This window comes from Pelodiscus sinensis, chromosome 3 (genome assembly GCF_049634645.1).
Source record: "Pelodiscus sinensis isolate JC-2024 chromosome 3, ASM4963464v1, whole genome shotgun sequence".
NCBI classification, from domain to species: domain Eukaryota; kingdom Metazoa; phylum Chordata; order Testudines; family Trionychidae; genus Pelodiscus; species Pelodiscus sinensis.
This window is the reverse complement of record NC_134713.1, coordinates 122,703,181-122,727,132: the sequence shown is the minus strand read 5'-3', so window position 1 is coordinate 122,727,132 and position 23,952 is coordinate 122,703,181. Positions and strand designations below refer to the sequence as shown.

Below are 23,952 nucleotides of genomic sequence, written 5' to 3'. Positions count from 1 at the left end.
TGCTCTGCTTTTATTATTGCTTTTCTTTTTTGTAGCGTATAGCTGGAATAACAGCTATGTTGCAGCAGTCTCTGGAAGGGCTGCTCTTGGAAGGCCTTCAAACTTCCAATGTCGACATAGTACGTCATTGTTTACGGACATATGCAACAATCGACAAAACACGAGATGCAGAGGCATTAGTTGGTCAGGTGCTTGTAAAACCATATGTAGATGAGGTAAGATAAGATCAAAATATAAGTAATTGGCTTGTGAAAATAATTTATTTACCTCTGGACATGCCTAACTTCCCTCATGGTCTCTCTGACCGAAGTTAGCACATTCAAAGCTCCTGTTTCCATCTCAGTAGTATCCCCTTTTATCAGTACCCAATTTCAGGTATCGTAAATAAAATATATTTGGCATGGGCAATAGAAAAAACAAAATGAGCTAGAAGTAAAGCAAAATATAATCATAACTAGGGCAAGACTACAATAAGTGTAATTAGTAAGGACAGACTTCTTATTTAAACATTATTCTGTAATTATGATAAATATCTCAGACTTCAGAAAATCTGCTCTTGACAATGCATTCTATTTCAGTTCCACTATCTTTCTTTAGGGACAGGAAGCATCTGGTTTATCTGGCTTTTTATCTGTGCTATCAGTTTTTGTGACAGGCTTCCGCAACAGCATTAGTGTTGGTGCCTCTCTACTGGAAAGGGTAGTTGTGTTATTGAAAACCAGCTGTGGCAGGGGTGTTTTTCTACAGTGGCAAGATTAGGGATGTAAGAGACTAGTTGCTTCCTTCATCCCTTGCTGCCTTTTATCAGAGAGAGGCAGCAAAGGAGGGGGAGCAGGAGCCAGTGCTCGGGGGAGCCAGCTTTAAAGCTTGTTCCCCCTCCCCTCCACCATCTCTGCAGGGGGCAGAGGAGGAAGAGGCAAAACAGAAACAGTGTGAGCAGGGGCTGACGCAGTCTCCAATTGTGCTGCTTCTGCTGTGATTCTGCTTTTGAAATGTACAAGGGCTCTTGTACATTTCAAAGGCTGAGACGCCACAGGGAGGGCAAGGCCAGTGGGGGAGTCCCCCGCTCCTTGCACGGCTTCCACTTTTGTACTGTAGCAAGAGCCCTTGGCAGAGGCCTTACATTTAGATTAATTAACTAATCGAATAGTCTATGGGATTTCCATCAACTGTTCGATTAGTCTTTAACATCCCTAGGCTTTGACCTGGATAATTCAATTTGGGCATTAAAAGTGCTGATGGCTAATCTACACTAACAGTGGTACTGCTGCAGTGTTAGTAATGTAGTGGTGTGAGACTTCACTAAAATTTCCAATGTGGACAAAGCCTCTGTTAGCTACCCGGATGTGTTTGTAGACCTTTTTTTTATTTTTACACTGGAAACTACCCCCCTTCCTAACCTTAAAAAATCTAAACTACTAGCAATAGACAGAAAATTAATGTATACTTGACATCAGCTAGTCCTTGGGACTTCTACCAACTAACTGGTCTATACTAGCACTGCCACCATTGCTATTGTTGGATCAACTTAAGAGATGCAAATTTAGTTCTACAAAAATGGCCATAATAAACTAGGCTTCAAGTGCTTTCTGGGGCACTGTGCTAAGGTATCTGTTATGTGTTGATTTATATTTAATCCCTGCCCCAGGGAGCTTACAGTCTGTCTTTTAATTCTGTATTTGTACAGTTCCTAGCACAGTGGGGTTTGGTCCATGATTAGGGCTCCTAGGCGCTATACTAATACAGGTTGAACCTCTCTAGTTCAGTACCTCGGGACCTGACTGATGCTGAACCAGAGAATTTGCCAGAGCATGGGAGATCAATGTTGTCTAGCAGCATTACCAACATTACAACTGCTTACTGGACTCTTAGAAAATAGGGGTAAATTAGAGCTAAATAGCAGCACAGAACACTGAGAGCAAGGACTGGTAGCTGTAAACAAACTTTATGGAACCATGGGAAACTCGGCCACACCCATACTAAGTGTACATCTGACTAATTAAAATCATGCTGAACCACGGATGCTACCGGACCAGTGAGTGATCGTTTAGAGAGGTTCACCCTATACAGATAATTAATAATTCACTGAAAAGGATAAAATATCCTATAAGAAAAGCTCATTGTAGCTTGTTTCTTAATTCTTATAGCTAATCCAGGCATTCCTTTCTGTTTATATTTATAAGGTTGCTTTTAAAAACTGACAATAAAAAGCTATTGGAAAGTGACTGTGGACACAACCCAGTGTCATTGAACTCTGTGGGAAAACTCCAATTGACTTCATTTAACTTGTGATCATGCCCAATGAAGACCAAATTGTGGGTTTTGAAAAGCTTGCTCTTACAAAAACGAAAACTGGTAAACTGTGACTTTTTTTGAAGTCCAAAAAAAAGTTTGAGAAACATTCCACTATGGTGCTTGCAATCCAGTTATTGCGGCAGTGTATGCAAACCTAAAAGTACAGTGAATTAAAAACTGTCTTTTTAACGATGTTAGCTTAGCTTTTCCAAACTAAGAACTGCAAAAATGTTATTGAAAGTAGAAAACTATAACTTTTAAAGTTTTTAAATTTTAGCAATCTCATACATAAAGAAATGTCCTTAAAATCATTTTAAATCTAACATTGTCCCTTAAATTATCTCCATTCTTATTGCACTTTATCAGGGAATATTATTATAATAAGAGTATATTGAGAGACCAGGACTTCTTAAACATGAACTTTCTGTATTTTGCTATCTCGTTATTCTAGAGCACTTATTAATTGTTTGTTTTTGAAGCATCCAAACATGGTCATGCTAATCACATTGAATTTATTCCAGTGACTGGTTAAACCAGCCACATTGCAATGTAAGATAAAGAAAATATATAACTAAAGATGGGCATTACATTGTATCAGTTATAATATTTACTGAATTCAGTGTGTGTATGTTTCACATCTGATTGTTTTTTCTCCACATCTTGTCCTGTCTGATGTTTCATGGTAACCTCTTCCTGGCAGGTGATTGTGGAACAGTATGTTCAATCTCATCCTAATGGCTTGCAGGCCATGTACAATAAACTGCTGGAGTTTGTTCCTCACCATTGCCGTCTCTTGCGTGAGGTAACAAGGGGAGCTATGTCAAGGTAACAATCTGTCAGCTATACGGTAGTTATAATTGTTGATTATGTAATAGTTCTGAATGATCTGTATGATATTTAACTGCAATACACAAAGAATTTGCCTGTCCTGTCCTAAAGAGCAGTACTGTTTCTCTTTTATATCTAGACATTTAAAAAAAAAATTGTTGTGAACATTTCCTAATGCTCTAACACTGGGCCTGAGAAGGGAGAGAAACTATATACTATGTTATTGAATCACAGTACTGTAGTCCCATCAGTTCGGCCTGACCCTCCAGTAGCCCTTGCTTTCTGCAGACAGCTTATCTAGGACCTTTTCTACTATTATCAATTGGGCCCAACCACCCCGAAGGGTAGAGGAGAAGTCCTCACAGCAGAGCACTAATCAGGGAAGCCAGGGGCTGGGGTGACTATGAAGCTCGGGTGTGCTGGGAAGTGACGACGTTCAGAGAAGCCAGTGGGATGTTTTGATTGTTCTTTGCCCCGTTAAACAGGCAATGGGTTTGGGCCAGGGTCCTGATGCACCCTGACCCTAGGATGGACCTTTGCCCGGGCTGTGGAATGCCTGGAAATGGCACCTCATATATTTAAGGAGAAGGAGGAAGAGCAGGTCATCAATTCAGAACCTCAGGTTGCTGAAGGGAAAATGTGTTTGATGTCTGTCATATCTTCATTTCCTTCAGTGATACTTTTGTCCAGGTGGCTGATATCTCTGTCAAGTAAACAATCTGCCAAGTTACCGTGGAGCTGGTGTGTAACCATAATGGAAACCGCTAAGCAGATGCTTATCAGTTAATTGTTTAAACAGTTACACTTTGCATCCTTAAGGGCACAATGAAGTTTTTAAAGTTACTGGATTGTCTGCATAGCAAAGAATAGAATTACTGGCTTTCCTCAGTAGGTTTGACTAATTCATGATGTGTACTAAACAACAGATTTAATCTATATAACTCTCTTTTTGCTGTCCATATAATTATTTTTGCTGTCTACTGCAAATGCTTTATTCCTCTTGCAATTAAACTTCCTGTCTTGAAGCCCACTGAATTGAAATCTACTAAACTGTATCCATTTACACATCTATTCAGAGGCTAGTTAATGTAGCAGTCTACTAAATTAGCAGTGTTTAGAATTTAATCTCTGGAAACTGCAGAATTATTTGACTATTGAGCCATCTTATTGCTATGCTTTTTACATGTCTAGATTTTGTGAACATCTCAATTCTGTTTAAAGAAATATTTAATATGTTATAGGCTTAATAGGAGTGTTTTTTTCAGTATTTCCTCTGATGTACCCTACTAGAATTATAAATGCTTCTTTCTTTTTATGCTCCATCAGCTTCTGAATTTGTCAAGTCAAGATAAACTTTTAATCTTCCACTTGGAAGCATAGTACTACTTGCTGCATATAGAAATGAGATTCAGAAGACGCATAAATGGGAATTTCCTTTCTTGCCAAATGCTATTTCCATTTGGCATCTGATTAATGAGGGAACTGTTGGAACTTTAAAACATACATGTTAAATTAGGAATTTTTTGCTGATACTTATTTCAGAATTTACTAAAAATGTGTTTCTGCATAAAACTATTTACGGTTTTTCTAGAAAAAGCATTAAATTGGAACAAATCTGGTTGTCTCAAATATTGTGCTATAATGTAGACATAATAGATATGAAAATTGTGAAAAACACATAAAGAAAGAACTAGTTTAGCTGAGTATAAATGTGTATATATTTATCTTTTTTCCAATTGAGAAAAACTACATAATGCAGTATCCAGGTTTTGATTAACATTGCTGCAATATTTGAGGTTTCCTGAGTGAAACGTACCATTTTTTGGAAAAAGAAGAAAAAAGGAATAATTGAAATATTTATCCTCTTGCAGTGAAAAAGCAAATACTGTTCCTGGATATGATTTTTTAGTGAATTCAGTGTGGCCAGAAGTAGTACGTGGCTTAGAAGAAAAATTATCATCACTGTTTAACCCTGGAAACCCAGATGTATTTCATGAGGTAATTTGAAGTGTTCTTACATTTGCTGTAACTTTGATGTGGGGAAGAACTAGCTTGTTTTTTTAGATTCTCTTGTGAAAATTCATGTTGCTGCATATGGCAGTATGTTAGGGATCATGTGATATTTAAAATTGGCTTTTAACTTTATTAGGAACAAATTATGCCATCAGATCATAGAAGCATAGGGTTGGAAGAGACCTCAGGAGGTCATCGAGTCCTGCTTAAAGCATGACCAATCCCAACTAAATCATCCTAGCGAAGGCTTTGTCAAGCCAGGACTTAAAAGCCTGTAGGGATGGAGATTCCCCCACCGCCCTGCATAACTTATTCCAGTGTTTCACCACCCTCCTAATAAAGTAGTTTTTCCTAATATCCAACCTAGACCTCCCCCACTGCAACTTGAAACCATTGCTCCTTGTTCTGCCATCTGTCACCATTGAAAACAGTCTCTCCCCGTCATCTTTGGAACCCCCCTTCTGATAGTTAAAGACTGCTATGAAATCCCCCCTCCCTTCTTTTCTATAGACTAAATAAGCCCAAATCCCTCAGCCTCTCCTCTCCTTGCATGTACTCCAGCCCCCTTAGCATTTTGGTTGCCCTCTTCTAGATTTTCTCCAATGCATCCACATCCTTTCTGTAATGGGGGGCCCAGAATTGGACACAGTACTCCAGATGTGGTCTCACCAGCACCAAATAAAGAGGAATAATCACTTCTCTAGATCTGCTGGCAGTGCTCCTCCTAATGCATCCTAATATGCTATTAGCCTTCTTGGCTACAAGGTCGCTCTGTTGACTTATATCCAGCTTCTCGTCTACTGTAATCCCCAGGTCTTTTTCTGCTGAACTGCTGCTTAGCCAGTTGATCCCCAGCCTGTAATAGTGCTTGGGATTCTTCTGTCCCAAGTGCAGGACTCTGCACTTGTCCTTATTGAATCTCATCAGATTTCTTTTGGCCCAATCCTCCAATTTATCTAGGTCATTGTGGACCCCAATGCATGGGTAGGACTCACACTGAAGTTAGTGGGAGCCTCACAGTCATGTGAATTTGATCTTAACCTTTGCTAGACAGCAGATATCTGTAGTTTATAGAAAGACAAAATGTAAATGAAGGCGGGAAAGAGAACTAAATGTTTAAGGCTGGAACTGCTAGAAAGAAACAGCTGTCATGTTAGTTAAACATCTGGGAAGCAACTTGGCATTTGAATGTGACCTGCTTTTTACTGTGGAAAGGTGTATTCTTTGTCCTATTCTACTTGCTGAGCCTTCAGTCTTCTTCATCACTAGCAATGCTGTGACTAAAGATGTTTTGGAGGGCAGCTTGAATAATTCAAATACTTTGAGGGAATGTGGGTTTAAAATGGCCTCTTGAAAGAACTATTGTATAATGTCATACATATTTACTAAGTATGTTAAAAAATAGATTCTGAAGTGTATGGAAATACCTGTCACTACAGTTTTTCCATGATTGTGAACAATGTTGCAGTATGTGAGAGCTGACATTTTACCGGTACTTGTCAGCTGGAAGCTCAGTCTGATGTAGAGTCGGGCACAAAGAATGCAGCTTGCCATCTGAACAGAAGGCTTACCATTTCCTAGTTTGTCATCTGCTTTGTCATGCATTCATATGGTGAGCTGCCTGTGTCTTATCTAAATCAGAATGTCAAAATAGCTTTCTTTTGGGTTTATTTTTCTTATTTGTGACTTTCTTAATTGATTTAATCCTCTTTGTAGCTACCTCCATTGATAAGGATTCTCATATTACTCCTTTTAAGATGGTGGGGTGACTATTATAACAAAAAAGGGAGGAGGCTTAACAGGTATATCAATATTAAGAAAAATTCATCACTTTCTCTTAGAATTTAAGATCTTCTCCCTGCAAACACACAAAGTAGTTACATGTCTAAAATTAAGCACCTATGTTTGCAAGTTCAGGGCTTACATAAAGGACAAGCATCATAAGGAGAGTAAACAGTTGCATGTTTTCATGCAACTGTCTCGAATATGGAAATAAAGCAAACGAGCGTGTTTGTTACTAAAGGGAATGCTTTTCAATTTTTCATTAAGCATCAGCTGCTATTCAATGCTCTATTGAATGCCCTGTATATGACAGTTTATTGGTTGTGTAGTGCTTTTGTCCTTCATGCTGCTCAGGTTAAATTGGAATATCTTTGTGTCTCAACTGAAAGCTTATCTCCATGTAAAAAGGATAATATTTAAATGCTTACCTTTTAAAATTAAGCTGATATTGACCTACAATCCAGTTTGACCTCAGTTACACCATTCAATCAAAATAGAGTGCTCCCCAGACTGACTACTTAAGTGAAAATTTAGCAGTTCTGAATCTGAGTCATTAAAATATTTTAACCTAAAATCAAAAAGGAATTAAAATTTCAAGTGTCAAAATGCTGCTATGTCCATTATTGTAAAAAGACCAAAAGAGATGTTTCTAGGAATTAAAATAAATTCCATAGACACTTTAAAAAATAATTACTGTATTGTATTACAAAACTGAATCTCAAATGAAATTTACCTAATTGACTTTAGCATTCAGAGTACAGGAAATAAACTTTCTCCTGCTTTTCATGTTCATTTTCAATCCATTGTGCATTTGATAGCGATGTGTATAAATAAGTTTCACATTAATTCTGTATATGTTGAATGTTTTATGGCACTTCTGTACATTGCCCTACAGTTATCCTAGGAAGTAGCATTTAAGCTGTGTCTATACTGCAGTTAAAATCCTATGCTTGGCCCATGCCAGCTGACTCTGGCTAACGGGGTGATTAATTGAGATGTAAATGTTTGGGCTTAGGCTGCAGCCTGAGCTCTGGGACCCACCCACCTCACAGGGGTTGAAACAAAGGCTGCACCCAAGCCACATGTCTACATCACAATTAAACAAAGCTCATGAGCCCAAGTCAGATGGCCTGGTCCAACTGAAGGCTTCTAATTGCAGTTGTAGGCATATCCCTACTGTCTTGTTGTCTTTAACTTGTGTTTGTTTTGAATTAGACAGAATAAAACTATCCTAGTTAATATAAAATTGGTTCAGTGTTTTGAGTTACATTTAAGTTCATTTAGGTTTTCTTTAGATGTCTTCAAAGTTAACGTGGCTAGAATGTTAGAGCGATTCAGCTTTAAGCATCATAATTTTTAAATGACTGAAGCAGTTTTCATCAGCTTTGTATCTGCGAATATTAGTGGTGTAAATTAGATCAAGTCTGAAGACTATATATTATGCTTTAAGTTGTATATAAGGTTATTAAGAAACTCAGATTTGTATACTGGTAGGCTGTGTCTAGACTGCAGGGATTTTTCGAAAAAAGTAGCCTTTTTTCGAAAAAACTTCACCTGCATCTAGACTACAGCCGCGTTCTTTCAAAATTAAATCGAAAGAACACGGCTTTTCTTTCGACGGCGGTACTCCTCATTTCACAAGGAAGAACGCCTTTTTTCGAAAGTGCTCTTTCAAAAAAAGGCGTTCTTGAATGCAAACAGGGCTTTTTCGAAAGAGAGCATCCAGACTGCCTGGGTGCTCTCTCTTTCGAAAAAGTGGCTCACTTTTTCGAAAGAAGAGGTTGCAGTCTAGACACTCTCTTTCGAAAGAGGCTTTTTGGAAAGATTCTTTCGAAAAAGCCTCTTTCGAAAGAGGCTTGCAGTCTTAGACGTAGCCTCACATATTTATTGGCAAAAGTACGTTATAGGGTAAGGAGGACAAATTTTAACCTTATTTCTGCATTTCCTAATTTCTGCTTGACATTTCACTCTTAACATGACATTAATGACATTCCATAATTCTTGGTACAAAATAGTGCTTCATTACTATACAGCATTTATGTATTACTTGGAATGAATCTACTTTTCCTTGGATGGTTCTTAGCTTTGTGCCTTGTAAAACACAGAATGTATGACATGATGAATCACATAATTTATACCTGTTGAATTGGTTAACAATAGCTTATTGTTGAAAGTGGATGCAGAATTGTTTTAGGGTACTTGTAAACTTTGCACTGGACGTCCACAACTCTGAAAGGAAATACAGGCAGTCCCCGGGTTACATGGATCCGACTTACATCGGATCCCGACTTACAAACGGGGTGAGGCAACCCCACACTAGCTGCTTCCCCCCAGCAGACCAGGGAGACGCGAAGCTAGCGCCTCCCCCCCCCCAGCAGACCAGGGAGATGCGGAGCGGCTTTTCTCAGCAGACACCTCAGCTTGAGAATAAAGGACTGAGGCAAGTGAGGTGTGGGAGAATAAAACTGAGCTCTGGAGAAATGTTTGGCTAGAGTTTCCCCTACAGTATGTACCAGTTCTGACTTACATACAAATTCAACTTAAGAACAAACCTACAGTCCCTATTTTGTACGTAACCCGGGGACTGCCTGTAGTCTAGATAGTTATTCTGAATTACTTATTTGTAAAACATCTTTATCCAACCAGAAAACTTCTCAGACAACTTCCTAAAATAAGGGTCCAGTGTATTGCACCTGCAGTCCTAAAGTAAACTGTCATTCTCTTGTTTTTGAATTCTCTCCTCATTCTATTCTCACTTTGCAGCTTTATCCCTACATGCCTGGCACTGACCCTATTTTGCAGTCACCTTTGTCCACTCTTCTCCCAACACTGTACAACATGGGAACGTTCCTTCTTCTATTTCTAGACCATTGTGTCAGCTTCAAGTCCTGGAGCACCTCTGAGTTAGTAGCTCAGTATACTTGGACAAGCATGGAATGCCAATAAAAAGGAGGTGTCACTGTAGAACTTGCGCATTTATGGCATAATTCATGGTGAAGAAGTAAATCTCATTTCCTTTCACCATGGAATAAACTTCAGTTCCATTGCAACCCAGGCTCTGGCCTTATGTGGTATTGTCAATACTACAAAATAAATCCTGTGACAAAGTGTCTTTGAGCCCAGATCTATAGACTTAGACTCATAGGGCTTATACTATGTTACTTAGAATGGCCATGTAGACATTTCTGCTTGCTCTCTGAATCCCACCCCCTCTCTGGATTTTGGAGACCAAGTTACAGCCTGAGCAGTAACATCTACGTGGCTATTTTCAGAACTGAAGCTTGGGCTCTGAGATCATTGCCATGATGATGTTTTTGCAGTGTAGACATACCCATGAAGACTAGAAGTGGGGAAAGTGTCAGCTGACTTTGGGAAATGAAGTACAACTACAATCTTATAGACCTCATAACAGAATCAGCATGCATTCTTGACTACTTAATAATAAACTCTGAAATGTAATAGAATATGGGTTTTCTTCATACAGAAATACACTATAAGCATGGAGTTTATACAGAAATTTGAACGACAGTGTGGATCGCAGGCCAGCGTGAAAAGATTAAGAATGCATCCTGCCTACCACAGCTTTAACAATAAGTGGAATTTGCCTGTTTATTTCCAAATCAGGTCAGTGTGTGCTCTTTACTTTTAAGGGAGGAGGCAAAAGCAAAGTTTAGGCATGGCAAAATAACATATACCAGTGCCAAAGCTCCTCCATCCTTAGGAGTTGTACTTATTGCATAAAAGCATCTTTCTTAAAATGCAGATGAAATCAAAATGTAAGTAACCCTTTAGAAAAAGCATGATTACTACAGTTGGTTACCAGGGCATGTAATTATTTTCTATTGATTTCACTGAGTTGGCCAGCTAGAAAACCCAAAAAGTCTCACTGCTGATAAGACAGACTAGTTTTCAAACCTTGTGCATCTTCTGTCATTTAGTGTCATCTTATCTTCTTGAAATTAGAAATAATGTATATTTAATAGAATTTTTGCAAGGCTGGTGGAATGCTTAATAAACTTGCTATCATGGTAGAGTTCTGTTTTTCAAAATCTCTAATTGATATGATACTCAACCCTTTATTTTAATCTGTCATGTCCATAGCTCAGCTGCACCTTTGATCCCTTCTCTCATTTCATTGGGTGTACTTCCACAGGTGTTAGGTTTCATGCCTTTATCTTTTCTGGGGTGGAATGCTGCATTATCCTACTCTTAAACCAGGTCCTGGGCTAAAATAGCCTTTGTATCAGCTGTGTTTGAACTCAGTACATGCAGTTTCCCCTTTTGGAGCTTATAATCAGAGGTAAACACATAAGATCAAAACAGCCTTTTTAAACAAATAGTTTTGAAATCTTAACAATAAGAATGAAGTATAGCATAAGAGATAAAGGATTTGTAAAATAAAGATCTGCACACATCTGGTCTTACCTAAAGGCTTGTAATCCCTTGGCAGAAAACCTGAAGATGTCTCTCGTTACTGTGTCTCCCAACAGTGTCCACTCCCTGAAGAAGTAGATTTTGCTCACGAAAGCTCATATTACTATATATTTTTAGTCTCTAAGGTGCCACAGGACTACTCATTTTCTTGTTTTTCAAGTTACAGACTGAGTTCTTAATAATTTTATGCTCAGAGATCATTTGTTTATATTCGAGTTATGATGGGAAAATGGGAATTGCCATACTAGATCTCACTGGTCTGTCTAGTATCTCTGACAGTAGACAATAGAAGATGTTTCAGAGAAGATGGTAAAAGAAATCATATAGTTGGCAAATTATAGAATGTTGTGAAATGTTTTTGGAAATGGCTGTGATGCAACAGCTGCTAAAAGAAGGGAAATCGCCAACAAAAAAAATAATTCTCTTATGAGCAAAACTAAAATAACAGCTTGGCTTCAGGACAATTTAAAAATATTTTGCTATTTATTCTGTTTAGCCAGCACTCTCCTGAAAATTATAATGCAGGTTCTGTCTAGTAGCGTATTACACAAATAAGTATCTTTAGGCTGTGTACTTTATTTAGGTAATATATGTCGATACATATGAGAGAGTTGGAAGTTTTCAGTACTGTGTTTTGCTTTTATAACCCACAAAGTGTTTTTTTTTTTTTTTAAATGAGGTCAAGGCATCCTGGGAGGAACTATTGATTTTTATTAGGTACAGAAATGTTTGCAGAACCTTGTGCCGCTCATTGTTCATTAAGTGAACACACAAAAAGCTACAGGCACCATGATCATGTGACCTAACTGAAGGTTAACTAAAGCAAATATAAGAAAGTGAGACAATGTGTTGACTTTTTTCCAATGTGAAAACAAGCAAATTAAACAAGTTAGGGTTTCTTACTAAAGCTATAGACAGTCCTCAAACTTGTTACTTTTTGTAGGATGTTAAGAATATAACTTTAATCTGTTTCCTACTTGTTCCATTTCATTACTGCTTAGAAAATTACAATTTTTTTCTCTTTTAAATACTTTCCGGTTAGGGATAAAACTAAGTAAAAATAAAAAAAAATCTCACAAGACAAACAAACAAACATACCTTCTTTTGTTATACCACTGAGAGTACCAGGCATATTTAAATGCCAGTTTAAATAATTTATGATTTGTAATACTGTACAATATTTTTGTTTGTCAGATTTAGAGAGGTAGGAGGAGCCTTAGAAGCTGCACTTTCAGATAGCCTAGAAGAGGCACCAGGTAACTTTATTTACTAAAACTTGTTTTTATTTGTAAATAAAACCATTTCCAGGTAGTGGTGGTGATTTGTCTGTTAGAGTAATCAGTCACACAAAACTGTAGATCTTAAAATCATGACAGTCTTTTGACTAGTAAGCTAATTAATAGGGCTAGATCAATTCATTAATACAAATAATGGTATCTGGTTTATACAAATGCAACGTGGTATCTAAATTACTGTAGGTCTCCAGAAGATGCAATTAAAAATTAAGCTATGCTATTGGAACAAACATCTTGCTTTCATAACTGTACCATTCTGAATAGGAGAGGAAGAAATGTCCTTTTCTAAGAAGCAATTGCACATATTACTCTCAGCAATATTGGCATCATCTTTATGAGTCATTTGTGTGCTACACTGGCCAGAAATTAGGCAGTAGGAATGAATTCATATATATTAAGTGAATTAGGAGTTTCGAGCATTGAATTTTATAATCTATTGAGTCCATTAAGAGACTGAACATGTTAAATGGAAATGGAGGAAAAGGACCGATGCTGTGGAAAGAGAGCCAGGAAAGAAAAGAGAAATGCCTTTTTAAAAAGCATTAAAGGCAATGCAACTGTTTGATTTTTTTTAATAGACTATATCTCTACAATCTGTATAAAACAAACTTGCAAAGCACAGGGCTAAAGATTATGAGAAAACTGAACAGGAAGGTTAGAGATGAGGTACATTGCCTTTGTTTCTAGAACTGATGCATTAGCCTTAGAAAGAAAATCACCCAAAGTTCAATAAGTGACCTCTGTTATTAAACAAATACTTTTAAAGCAGTTTTGGCAATAGAGTTATGTCGTTTGCAAATGAATAATACTTAACCCTCAATCTGTATATACCTTACGCTTAGTTTCTCACACTCCTTTACTACCAAACAGTGGTAACAGCTACTGTTTATTGCATTGTGTTAGCATTACATAGAACAGTTGCTGTTCTGACATGTAACTTATATGCACTCAGTCAACCCAGTAACTTTTTAATGCACCTTGTGAAACCTGCTAAGATAACTAAAACCAGTTCTGAAAATGTTATCCTATCAGGTGACTAGTCAGTAAATATGGAGACAATATACTTGAACTATGGGCAAGATTCTTTGTCACCTTTTTGTTGTACATTTGTGCACTGCTAATGGGCACTTGAGATCCAGGGGAAAGTAGGTCTGATATTAAAAATGTGTCTTAATTTACCAAAATTGTTTAGTCTTTGTGATTAACATTATTCCCAACAGTGATGTTTTGAAGTTGAAAGTATGTTCATTTAAAAAGTAGTAATCAAAGCACAGAATCATAACCTATGAAAAATAAGATTTTAAAAATAAGATCTTGAATCATGATTATCAATATAACTATTATCCCCTAATTATTTTTTTTAGCTGGAAGCTCATATTGCCTTTTGGCCACTCATGTGGTATGGGTGAGTCTTCTGAAGTGTTGGTCAGATCAGATGTTTTTACCATTATTAGCTCATCGCCTATGGAAATTTACACTGCAGATTTTAGCACGTTACTCTGTGTTCATTAACGAGGTAAGATAATCATATACTTATTCCTGACATATACACATCAAATGAAGTGTTCAGTTGAAATCTATGACTTACAATATTTTAGTATCTTTTAGATTAAAGTGCTGTTTAAATAGTGCCTTAAAACTAAAAAATATTGAAACAAAATGTTAATGGTTACTGTTAGGGATGTTAAAATGCAGGTAATTGGCTAACTGTGTAACCATTGAAAAATTTGAGCAGTTACATGCACTTGCAGAGCAGGGCAGCAACTAGCTTTCACCTGCTGCCATCACTGATACAGATGCTGCAGCATTGTGTAACCATTTGGTCACTCATTTAAATGGCTACACTCGAACATACCTAGTCACTGTTAGGAACTATTTTGAAACATTACTGATGTAAAAAAAAATTCAATGGACAACTTGCTCTCAGAGTCGTCTGCTCTCAGTTCATTATAATGGGGCTGCTACTTATGCTTCATTTCCATGTTGCAACTGAAAAATGGCAGCGACATGGTTGGGGACATCAGCCAGTGCAACCCTTAATGTTCACAGGAATAATATTATTAGGAGTGTGAAAATAAATTGCAACATCCTTTATGAAATGAAAAATCATAGTCAGATTTTCAGCTTTTATCCTTCTCCCAGTCTCAGCAATCTAAACCACTGTGGTTTGACTGTCATCACGACATTTGGTAGACTCTGACCCAAAGAACGGATTCTATTGCATAGATCTCTTTAAAGATACATTTGGGTTCTGAGGTGATGCTGAACAATGTTGGATATTCTGAGGCATTTTATTAATATGGAAAAATCAACAGGGTGGAAGAGATACTTAGATGCTTATAAGTTCTGCAAATGTTGCACTGTATTGAGAAAAATATTATGGAAGTCTTTATATGCTGCAATTGTGAGCTCAGCTGTAACTATCTATCTAAAACTATGTAAAAGACTGATGTTAATGTCTCACTTGGCTACTGTAGCTTTTGCTCAGGCCTATTTCCAATGAAAGTACAAAGGACAACAAAAAAGCTGTGGCAGCTAGTAGTAAGGAACCCTCTGGAAACCCAAGCCTCAGTGAAGACCAGGGAAATGGCACTTCTCCAGAAACACAGTGTTTACCTTCTATATCCAATACTCAGTTGGTGTATGTTGCTGCAGATCTGGACAGACTTCAGGAGCAGGTTGGTATAGGCTACTGAACATTTTAATTGATCATGTGTCAATTCTGTTTGGTATATTGCTCACATCTTAAATATTTACCAGTGCTGAAACTAGCATAGTCATAAGCAACAAAGCTTAGGAAGGTGGTTTTGCTTTTATTCAAATATGGCTGGTTATAGAGATACTACTACAAGTAATGAAGGAGTCCAGTTTTCCAATAAAATTAATTTTTCAGCAGTTCTTGCATGGCTCCTGAAACCAGGTTTTTTCCATTTGCTTTTGGCACCAACTAGCCCTGCCCTGTCTTGCACCTCTCCCTGTGTGAAAGATGAACAGGAAAAATCTTGCATCCAGGGGCACAGTACAAATAGGCTCCATGTTTTGAGCTATTTCAGTTTAAATAAATATTTACTGTTTAACCTTTGAGCCTTAACACGTTTTTATGGATAACTGCATATAAAGCATAAATATAAATCTCACAGATGGTTTGTGTTGTACAGATCTACATGGAGGGATTCCTGTGCTTTTGATTAAACTGAATTTCTTAAAACCTTTGAAGGAGCAAGTCTCTTATTTCAGTAATACTGTATTTCATTAATTCTAAATGTTTGGCCTTAAAGGCCATGGCAGAGAGGCACCAAGTGCTAAATGCCATAATCTTGTGTATATCATTTGTCTCGTCTTGTTGATTCCTGTCTAATAGTCAGTAAAAACATACACAATATTTAAGCATAACACAGTGTCTTCTTTTAGTTCATGGGGAGTTTTCAGACCTTGAAAATACAAACATAAATATGTTTCATAACAATGGATGTATGCATATTTGTTTTTGTTCAGCTTCCTGAACTCTTGGAAATTATCAGACCAAAACTTGAAATGATTGGCTTCAAGAATGTATCCTGTATTTCAGGTAAAGTTGTGAGTTTGATTTTAGACATTTTGGAAAACAAAGGGAAAACATTATGTACATCAATACCTTTTGTAATATTTAGAAGTACGAATTTAAACAAAAAAGCTATTTACTCCTTTGCCAATTCTAGTCCAAGAACAGTAATTAGAAATAGTCGTGAATGGGAGCTTCAGATCTGGAAAAAATTCTACTGAACTTTGGGAGAGTGTATGTCTGAATCTGAACTTTATGACTGCCTCATCTCTATTACCAACAGTAGAAAACAACTCATCTGATGAATGTCTCCCCCACGCCCTTTTTTTTTCTGTCTGTGAATTGAACTTTTAGTAGATATCTCCAAAGTTGTGTAATGTTAAATATAGGGTTTGATTGCAGAACTAATATCAGAAATGTCTGTGTTACAGGACATCTTGTTCTGGGATACGTACCGAATGGGGATGGGGAGGGCAGTGTACGTTTGCTTACGTTGGAGCCTTGGCAAGGTAGCTTAGTTTAAACTTCAACGTTTGTAATTCAACAGGAGCCTTGGAAGACTCTCGGGCTTCTTTATCAGCTTCCATGCCCACTTTGAATAATAAGGTTGTTCAGGATTTGAGTGAGTCCTGCTTCAGTTACCTGAAAAGTGCACTAGAAGTACCAAGACACTATAGAAGAACCAATAAGGTCAGTGCTGATCTCGTGTGGGAAAAAAAGTTTTTTTTTTTAAAGGCTTAGGCTGTAAAATACAACCATCTGATATATTAAAGGTTTCTACCACACCTACCTTGCAAACATTCCTCCACACCTACTTTGTAACTGTTTAATTCCTCCGCCATTTTATTCTTGCCACACTCAAAAGAACTTTTAATATAGTCTTTAAGTAAAATAGCAACTTGGCTCTTGAAGTGTGACAATAGTTGCCAGAACATGCTGTCACCACTAGTTGGCCTAGAGAATAGTGGGTTTCAAGTGTCAAGTGCCCTGGAGGCATGACACCACTGCAACTGTTGGCACCCTTCTGAGCAGGTTGTAAATGGCTTGGAAACTGACCTGCCCTCTCATCCTTAGATTTGGTCCTTTTCTCCAGTCCCCACATCCATCTCCTCTTAAGTTTGAGTTGTAAGCACATTAGCAGCAGCAGTTTCCTCATAATACCTAGCCAATGCTTTTACTTGTTCTGTGGACAAATAGAACACTTTAGTCATTGATGCTGTCAAGCCCGTTTATTTCATGAATTTTTCTTTTGGGTGGGGGGAAGTTACTGTTAACTGGAGGGGATGTTGCCGTTTAGGCAACAGTCAATCACTTGAAGTAGTGTTTTCCAATGGCTACCAGCTATTTTGTTTTTCAAAAACTTGTTAATTAGTGGTGATAAAAAGCAGGAATTTTTTTGTTAATGTGTAACCACTGAAATTTTCTGTGGTTACATGTTTGCATGCAAGGAGGGAAGCGGTTCCATGGGAGTCGGAATGTGTGGAGAGCTGGCTTGAAAGCTGGCTCCTTGTGTGTACCGACTCATGCTTGCTTCCCTGTGCCGCTGGGCAGCAGTGTGAGGAGGCAGGTGGCTCCCGCCTGAGCCCCCCTGCTGTGCTGCTGCCTCGGATACAGAGGCAGCAACACGGGGGTGGGGGAGGCTTGCGTTTAACAATTAATCAAGACATTTTAAATCAGCCATTTAAATTATTATTTGATTCATCAAGTGGAGAGCCTCAATTTAAATCAGCTTTTTCTATTTGTACTTCAGTTCTTTTCTAAAGAAAGATGTAATCTCATTGGTTGACATAACCATTAAAACATGTGCATTTACTACTCAATAGAGCCTTCTCTAGACTTGGTACATGTTTTTGCTACCTAAGGTCGTACTCTATAACTATATACATTTTATGAGCATTTCTATAGCTTATTGTTTTCAGATTTTTTTTCATTATACATTTTTACTGTGTTCAAAAATGGACAATCATACTGCTTATTTTCTAGATAATTCAGTTTTTGCATATTTCTGTCAAGTTGTGTTAGGATGCTAACTGGAATTGAATTAAACATACAACAGCATATACAATTTATTTGTATTGAAATGTCTACGTAAAATGTTTTGGATACATGAACTTAAAACATTTTATGTACAGCTAAATGTATATGATTAAATAGAGGGGATCACAATAACTGGTGAATTAAATTGATTATTTCAGGTCAGCATGGGAAAAAATTTAAACATACCTAAGTAAAAATGACTGGCGCATAAGTTCCAGTTCACTAAAATTTCTTGAAATTGCAACAGTCTCCTGACTTACTTTTAATTGTCCTTCAGAGTTTCGAAGCTAGTAGATCTCCTTCCCTCCCTCCTTGCTTTTATTCATAGACTGAAAGGGAGAGAGAAGTTTTCCTGGTTTTCAACTCTCAGTTGATTTCTCAACTTTGAATGAATTAGCCTGAATGCCTTTGGAATCAATTACACTATTTTAAATCTATTTTTATATAGTCGGTTTGCTAGAGAGTCAAGAGACATAGGAATTCTGTGTCAGAGCAGGGAAATGAACCCGTGTGACCTTAGAAAAAACATTGTCTGTTTCAGTTGCCTTTCTGAAAAATGGGGGCTTGTCTACCTCAGAGATGTGGTATGAGAATAAGTTCACAGAAGAGGGTCCAGTGGCACTTTAAAGACTAACACATTCATTAGGGTATTAGAGCATAAGCTTTTGTGAGCTCCTCTGTGCCACTGTAATCTTAGTCTGTTTCAGCGAAAATAACAAACACGGCTACCTCTCTGAAACTAAAGAGTCTGCATGCTCTTTAGCACTTGCATGCTATGGTAGTGGGGCTATATAAGTATTGGCTGGTCAAGCAGGATAGGACTAGGATGAGGAGCTTGGGGTAAGGAAGGTACAGGACATGAACAGGTTGCGGGCATGGGGCAGACTCCCCTCCAGAGCCTGGAATGGAACCAAATTTCCTGAGTCTCACCAGTACTGTGCTTTTATCAGATATCTGTGAAATCCCATGGCATTAGGGATTTTTGACTACAGACTGATTTTTGCCTCAGCATGCAAATTGCAGGATATACATACTGCTGCTAAAGTGACTCCTGACTCCTGCCAGTTAAATCTTTTCCTGCTCACAAAACCAGGATATATGGCAAAACTCCATCAAGACAGAATGAGGGCTGCTTGATGATATGTCATTCCCTTGCAGAACTCTGAAAATCAGGAAATGGAGAGTTAAGGTTGTTCATGCATTCTTAAGTCTACCCTCTTTCAGCAATGCCCCAGTACTTCCCATTACCACATGCACCATTTATTTTGTCCAACCCACAGTTGATGAAATGTACATAATCTTCATCTCCCTTTTACCAGCTATTCATGCTCACCCACAGGATTTTGTCTAATAGCATTAAAGGAGAAGGGAGGGAAAGATTGCCCATGCCACCTTCCTTCTGTTCTCCTAAAGCTGATTGTCAGAAGTTTGTGTCAAAATGGCACCCTGCAAGAGGATGACATATGCCCAAGCATCATTAACATCATTTTTGCCAGTGAATATGCTCTGCGTCTCATATGTGTAGTATAAGTGACGTTGAAATTCTTAAATAAGACATTTATCTGCTCTGTTCTCCACCTTGTTTCCCACATGCTTTACCAGGAGGTGCCAACTAAAGCATCGCCTTATGTTGACAGTGCTCTTAAACCTTTCTACCGACTGCAGAATGAGTACAAGGATATACTGAAGCAATCCAGGATTAATCAGTGGTTGGAAAGTGCCCTATCTGAAAGCACACAGAAGTAAGTGAAAACGCAGTAGAACTATACGGAGAACAATCTCAGTGTTTGCCAAAATTGTTACTTTAATTCACGGGTCAGTTTCTTGTTATTTACCAAAGCAAAGCAGAAATATATTGTGTATGCCACTTGCAGGTCTGGGAGTCAGGGCATCTTAGTTCTGTTCACAGTTGTGCTATAGGCAAACTGTGTGACCTTGGGTAAAACACTTAATCTCTGCTATATTTTTTCCCTAAATGTATGTAATGAGTTACACATCTTTTTAAAAAGCCTTTGAGATCTATAAATCAGGTGCTCTGTTTAGGAGTTAAGTATTTTTATTGTTTCAGTAATTACTCATAATTGAAAATGAGAAGATGTTCAATTATCGGACACTTCATAGTGTTTGGAATCTAGACATTACGCTTATTCTGTGGGTGAGTGGGTAAAGACTGCTGGATGCTAAAGAGTGCTTTTTAACTATGAGCACTTTTCTCCAAATCTGCCTCTATAAACCTACTGATGAGCATCTCTTTCTTTAGGAGACTATCATACTGGTTTGCATTTTGGGGGATGGAGGGAGATAAAAAGGCATATTGACTGAAATCCCCATTTACGTAGGAACTTAACTCTCCTCTTCGTTGCTTTCTCTTCACTCAGGTATTATGAAACTGTATCAGATGTTTTGAGCTCTGTAAAGAAAATGGAAGAGAGCCTGAAAAGACTGAAACAGGCCAGAAAAACTGTAATTCCAAACCATATTAGTTCAAATGGGGGTATGAGTGATGATAACAAAATCAGACTACAGTTGGCTCTGGATGTTGAGTACTTCGGAGACCAGGTAAGTTAGAAGAGAAAAGTCTGTTTAATAAACGTTTGTCACCAACTATTTATTGTGGACATATCTTAGTTGTTTACAGTTTTGATCAGGTCTACTAGAAAAAGTTGCATGAAAATGTCTGTTAGTCTGTCTTCTATTAAAGTTTATCTAAGCATAAAATAATTCTCAGCTACACCAATAACAATTTAAAATTAACATATTATACTTTATGTAATTATACAGATTGGGACAATGTCTTGTATTTCTTCCTTCACAATTCAAATTCTTACTGTAATTTTCTTCTGTGTTTTCTGAGAGAGAGAAGCATCAGCAGAGAAAATAAACCTCTTGTATGTTCAGAGTATGGAGCCAGAACAAGGATTTCCTTCATTCTAGTTGTGGCTCTGACCCAGCACCTCTTGTGGCCTTGAATATTTAACACCATCTGCCTTTGTTAATTTCAGAGATCGTAATAGGGAAATCCGCGGGGGATTTAAATATCCCCCGCGGCATTTAAATAAAAATGTCCGCCGCTTTTAGAAAAGCCGGAAAAGAGCGTCTACACTGGCCCCGATCCTCCTTCAAAGTAGGAATAAGATCCTCCGGAAAAGGGCGCGTTTTCCGGAGGATCGGGGCCAGTGTAGACGCTCTTTTCCGGCTTTTCTAAAAGCCGGAAAAAAGCGGCGGACATTTTTATTTAAATGCCGCGGGGGATATTTAAATCCCCCGCAGATTTCCCTATTACGATCTGTGAAATTAACATGCCCCTTTCGGAAACGGGGCCAATGTAGACGAGCCCGAGGAATAGCTAATGTTTTTGAAGGGCTGTGAAGATTTCCAACAAAGCAATAACTATTACACAATGTTTAATGCTAAATATAAAATACCTGAACACACAAAAATACAGAAAAAATGCACAAGATGTTCAGTATCACTAAGCTTTTTCTTATTTTTATATTTGTAACCCTTTTTTCCCGCATCCTCTTGACTCTTTTCTCTTGTCACTTCCCTGCAATGACTGTCTTTTTAGTCTGTGATATTTATTTGCATGCTTTAAGGGGTTCAATGAATAAACTAGGTTTCCTCAAAGTACTGTGTGGGTGTGTGCAAGCTCCTCGCTTCAGATTACACAAACTGAATATTCATGCCGAGCTGTGGATGTACTTCTATATTTTTCAGAAGCAAAACATAAATATGTTCAATTAGGTGCAGCTTCATAACACTAGTTACCAAATAATGTTGTTTTTTTCCCTTGGCTATGGTTGTGAGAGAGCATTTGAGTGTGGTGATAAATTAATCTTCTAGTCACTCAGCCTTCGTTTAAACACATGCTCACCTGTGAAGACTTTGTGGGAGCCCCTTGTTAAAATAAGTAGCAAATATCATAACTGCGTAATTATCCATGTTTGCTCTGCCTCTCAGCACAAGCTGAATTCAATTTAGTGTTCAGTACATGCACACAGAACATGTTTTAGATCAGATCCTCTATAATCACTGAGAAGATAAATTAGAAATGTATCCATTGTTACAGTTGAACAAAAGAAACATTTTAGAATTACTTAAGCAGTTTATTTAAGTAATAGTTTTGTATACAAGGCACACTTGTCAAATATGTACTCAGCTAATTTGCGTAAGTGGTAAGTTTGCTAGATAAACTTTATAGTGATCAATAACAATAGCTGGATAGTCCTCGCTTTCTAGAAAGCAATGTGTGTAGTAATGGACTTCTGTGATAGCACACAACTAAACGTGTTATTTTTTTTAGATTTTTACAGTAAAATGAAGGAAACAAATAAGGTGTCTACCTTATCCTATAAAAATGTTACAAAACAGTGTAACCCTTTCTTCTGTCTTTTTTTAGATGCAAAAAATGGGTTTACAGACAAGCAACATAAAAAGCTTTTCAGCTCTTATAGAGCTTGTTCGAACAGCCAAGGATCAGACTACAATGGAACAACCTTAATATACTTGAAAACCTGTAATGAAGATCAACCCAATCTCCAAAAGCAGGAAGGAATTATTTCATTCTTCTTTCTTTTACCAAACACTATGTAGCAATGAAGTGCTTCCTAATGCGTCTCTAGCAACAAGTCAATGCATCTTCTTTCAAGACACCCAAAGACTTGTTTCAACAAAAAAGTACAAGAGAGCATTCAGTGTAGTTTTCCATTGTATGGAAGGCAGTTTAAAGCATTCTAAACTTTCTACTTTAGATTAAAAGCAAAGAAAATGTCTTTATTTTTGTTGTAAATCTGAGTGTGGAAAACTGACGTAATGATTGAAATAAATATATAAGTTCTATTCCTAACTGTATCATTGAGTGGGAGAAGGAATGGTGCAGTGGACTTCATCCGCTTAGGGTGTTTTAATCATAATGTTTAAATTATGCGTCGCGTTCAAACTTAATTTTCAAATGGTGGTCCTATATGCCAGTCTTTGTGGATACTTTCTGACTTCTAAAACTAATCTACTATGTATTTGAGAGTGATTGGCTGTGAGTGAGTCTGTCTGTCCTTCCATTTGCTCAAGAACTCCTCCAAACGGTAAGAGCTTTAGGACTACCAAATTTGGTATGCAGATTCCTCTCTTATCATCACTTAAAGCAACATCACAGTTTCGTTGTTGGAGGGGTGGAGGTGGGAAGGAGCTGAAACTTCTCTTCCCTCCCCTTTGCTCCCTCCCCTCCATGCATACGGGGACACATTAAACTATATACAGAAAAGAAACAGAATCACCTGGCGGGTGAAAGGGGCTGGCTGGGAGTGTGCACACTTCCAGCCCTGAGCCTCCTACCCACTGAGGTGCCCTTTAGGGAGGGCGAAGTGGGGCTGCAGGTCCCATTCGTATGGAAACGTTGCTGACTGTTCTCCTTTGTCACAGAGGAAGGGGAGAGTGCACGGTTGACTCCATTCCTCAATCTGGCTGGGAAGCACAGAGGGCAGCTGGCGCCCCAGGCGGAATCCATGATTGGCGCCCCTGCCTCCACAGCCCTCAATGGCGTGACGTCATCATTGGGCACCCCGTTAAATGCAGCGCCCTAGACGACGGCTGAGTTGGCCTATACGCACGGGCTGCCCCTGATGCAACCCTCCCTCACATGTATTTGTTGGAGCTGCAATGGCCATGGCAAGAGGTGCTTCTCACCTGGCCAAAAATTGTTGTGGAGAAAGAGGTCTGAGGTAGTTCTGT

The 23,952-nt window shown here is 38.1% G+C and overlaps 1 protein-coding gene across 1 annotated transcript in view; it reads left to right on the top strand.

Moving 5' to 3' along the window:
- Positions 1 to 23,064, top strand: part of COG2 (component of oligomeric golgi complex 2) — a 35,961-nt gene extending 12,897 nt beyond the window's left edge. Inside the window, exons 7-18 of the mRNA XM_075924714.1 lie at positions 36 to 215; positions 2,996 to 3,120; positions 4,995 to 5,121; positions 10,403 to 10,542; positions 12,547 to 12,608; positions 14,012 to 14,163; positions 15,125 to 15,325; positions 16,143 to 16,215; positions 16,736 to 16,878; positions 19,828 to 19,967; positions 20,604 to 20,784; positions 22,625 to 23,064. Of these exons, the coding sequence (XP_075780829.1) occupies positions 36 to 215; positions 2,996 to 3,120; positions 4,995 to 5,121; positions 10,403 to 10,542; positions 12,547 to 12,608; positions 14,012 to 14,163; positions 15,125 to 15,325; positions 16,143 to 16,215; positions 16,736 to 16,878; positions 19,828 to 19,967; positions 20,604 to 20,784; positions 22,625 to 22,726 (1,626 nt within the window). The 3' untranslated portion in view covers positions 22,727 to 23,064. The remainder of the gene's footprint in view (positions 1 to 35; positions 216 to 2,995; positions 3,121 to 4,994; positions 5,122 to 10,402; positions 10,543 to 12,546; positions 12,609 to 14,011; positions 14,164 to 15,124; positions 15,326 to 16,142; positions 16,216 to 16,735; positions 16,879 to 19,827; positions 19,968 to 20,603; positions 20,785 to 22,624) is intronic.
- The last annotated feature ends 888 nt before the right edge of the window (positions 23,065 to 23,952 follow it).